At 40.4% G+C, this 3,023-nt stretch overlaps 1 protein-coding gene across 1 annotated transcript; it reads left to right on the top strand.

Moving 5' to 3' along the window:
* Nucleotides 1–1,074: 1,074 nt before the first annotated feature.
* On the top strand, nt 1,075–2,654 carry LOC113013136 (lipocalin-like). The gene is made up of 6 exons (XM_026153797.1): nt 1,075–1,213; nt 1,715–1,854; nt 1,946–2,019; nt 2,130–2,243; nt 2,322–2,423; nt 2,514–2,654. Exons 1-6 carry the CDS (start codon nt 1,118–1,120, stop codon nt 2,540–2,542), a joined length of 555 nt encoding a protein of 184 aa, XP_026009582.1. The 5' UTR covers nt 1,075–1,117; the 3' UTR covers nt 2,543–2,654.
* The last annotated feature ends 369 nt before the right edge of the window (nt 2,655–3,023 follow it).

The following is a 3,023-nucleotide window of genomic DNA, read 5'->3' as shown; positions in this document are numbered from 1 at the left end:
TTCTTTAACAGCATCACTTCATGTGTTTGTTCTCCAGGAATAAAGGTCTGTTTAAACTGGATCTCTCCTCAGCAACACTAGTGCTGTCATGGTTTCAAAGCTGTGCAGTAGAGACAAGAATCTGAGGGATGATAGAGAGGTGACCAAAGTTACAAACACATCCAGCTGTGCTGGAAATGTTTGCAGAGCTCCAAACTCTTTGGCTTTCTGTAGAGCAAGTATGGAAGAAGTACCTGAGCTAACTTCAATTTAGACGCTTCCCAAAGTTTCCTACAAGTATCCAGTTTATATTTAGAGAAGCGAAGGCTCTTTATCCTGACAACTATTCTCTGGTGGATCCCTGTCCTGTGACAGTAGCAAAGAATGTGTATCAGTATTATCAAAGTCACTTCAATAACCAGTTTTTAAAGCTCTCTAGCAGTGCCAGTAGCCTCTGTCTGCTGTGTACAGAAGGTTCTATGATTAAGCACACAGCAGATGCTGCACTACAACAGTAGCAGCAGCTCAGCTTCAGTTTGGTTCAATGCCCTTTTTGACCTATGAAACAGCAGAAAATGAAACATTTCAACACCCGTTTGTTAGCGTGAGCTATTCTGCTGTTTTTCATCATTTCACAGGTGAAATAAAATCATAGTACATTTACTTCCTGTAGGAGTGATCATGTCCAGCCTGACTGAGACCATGTATTACTTATGAGAAAAGCCAACTTTGAGATTCCTAATCAGTCAGCTTTGGAGAAAACTGTGTGAACAAAGCTCTGCTTTCTCTCTGAGGATGCTCCATCCTGCACAGATAATAAACCTCTGACATGAAGGGCTTTCAAGTAGTTTTTAGACAAATGGGCGTAAAAGAGATGTTAAAAGCTTAAAAGAGAAACTACATTTTCTAAGAACTGTCTGACGTTCACCTCTCACACAGTGGATACAAGTCTGCCGCTGCAGGAATAATCTTTGTGGTTATGAAACTGTCCATGTGTTTACAGAGAATGTCACATGTTCAAAGCCACCCCAGCACCTGGGGTTTGTATAAGTGCAGCTGTTGGTGGGGAGATAATCTCACTCTTCTATATAAAGAGTCACCAGGCAGCAGATCATCATGTCTTCACTCTTCAGCAGCTATGGCTTCACTTCGCGCCCTTCTGGGAGTGGTACTGTGCTCCCTCATGGTTTCTGCTTCTGAAATCCTACCTCAGGCGGACTTTGATTTACAGGGGGTAAGAGTCATCCATAATATTTTTTATTTTACCGCCCATCTATTTTCATACAAATGTCTCCGTCTTACGGAAAAAGGGTGCAGCTTATCCAACAAGGACAGGCAGCCCCCCCCCCCCCCCCAGACAGTTTAGCAGTCTATACAGGAGGCTGACCTTTGCAACATGTACTTCTATAATGATTTCACCATTTAAGTTATTTGGTTATGTTTCACCCTGGATTTTGCCTGATAATATTTATTTTGTCCATTGCTTAAAAAAACAACAAAAAAAAAACTATATAAATATGAAACAAAGTGTGAACAACAAAACATCAGCATTGGAAACTTTGATGTTTGCAATTGTTTTCTCAGGATATAGCATGAATAAAACTAATATACATCAGTGTATTATTAATGTGCACACACACACACACACACGCACATGCACACGCACAAAGTGTTACAATAAGCAGCTCTTATGCTTCTGTATAATTCTCAATCCTTTCCATTTGTGTGTCCACAGGTTGCAGGTAAGTGGTACTTGACTGGAGTTTGCTCTAATTTCAAATGGTTTGTCTGTCGCAAAGCCAACATGAAGTCCGGCACCGTCATGGTTGAGCCAACTGAAGATGGGAGTTTGAAAGTGGCGTCCTCACATCCTCTGTGAGTGCGAGTGGACAGACAAAGCAAATACCATTTGGATAGCATTAAAATATTTACACTGATGATTAATGTTATGTCTTTGCACCCGTAGCGATACATGTTGGAAAATAGAGACTTTAGCCACCAAGACTGACGTGCCTGGAAAATTCACATTCAGCATTCCCTGTGAGTACGCCCACAAAGACAGGAAACAGTTTAACTACCACGGTTAATCCTCCATCATCATCATCCAGTATTTTTCACATCTTTTCTTCTGCCGTTTCCCTTTTTGTCAGTCACGGGGTTTGTGACTGAAATGCGTGTGGTCGACGGGAAGCCTGATGAGTACGGCCTGAATCATTACATCAACACCGGACGGAATGAAACCTTTGTTGAAAACAAATTATATGGTAAAGTTGCATTTAGCTGTGTTCAGTAAACTGTGAAGTAAAGTTACAGCAACAGATTAACATCACGTGGTTTCACAGGACGTAGTCTGGACCTCAGCGCTGAGGTGAAGGAGAAGTTCAACCAGCTCTGCTTGCAGACCGGCATCCTTCCTGAAAATATTGTTCATCTTCCTAAAACCGGTACTTTTACATTGGTGCTGAAGTTCTACATAAAAACAGCCTGAAATACAAATTGATGTTACCTCACACTTTCCATGTTTCCTTCTACAGAGGAGTGTCCGCTTGAGTGTTTTGTCTGATCTGTTGTTGATCGTCTCACCGACACTGCATAAAGATCTGACATCATCTGTTATGGAAATGTGACTGAGCAACATCTTGAGCAGTTTTTAACAATAAAAATGCAAAAATCTAGATTGTTTTTCTTTATTATTCATCCTTTATATGAAATAAACTGAAGAACATCCAGAACAACACAATTCACACGAGTATTTCACGATTCTCCACAACTGTGATCACCTTACAATATAAAGCACCTTGAGGCGACTGCTGTTTTGATTTGGTGCTATATAAATAACATTGAATTGAAATGATTTTTTCTTTTTTATTTATTTGCTAGTTTACATGAGCCAGTGTGTCTCAGGGAAAACAATATTTAGACCTTTGTTATTTGAAGCCAAGCCTCGCTTATTATTTAGTTCTTTCTTCTCCCTCTCTTAACTGCGCTCTCTTACAGTATCCTCACCATTAACCCATCTTACCACAAGGTAAGCATGATTCTTT

Source organism: Astatotilapia calliptera, chromosome 3 (assembly GCF_900246225.1).
Source record: "Astatotilapia calliptera chromosome 3, fAstCal1.2, whole genome shotgun sequence".
Taxonomy (NCBI): Eukaryota; Metazoa; Chordata; class Actinopteri; order Cichliformes; family Cichlidae; genus Astatotilapia; species Astatotilapia calliptera.
Note: the sequence above shows the minus strand (reverse complement) of the source record. Positions and strands in the feature narration are given on the sequence as shown.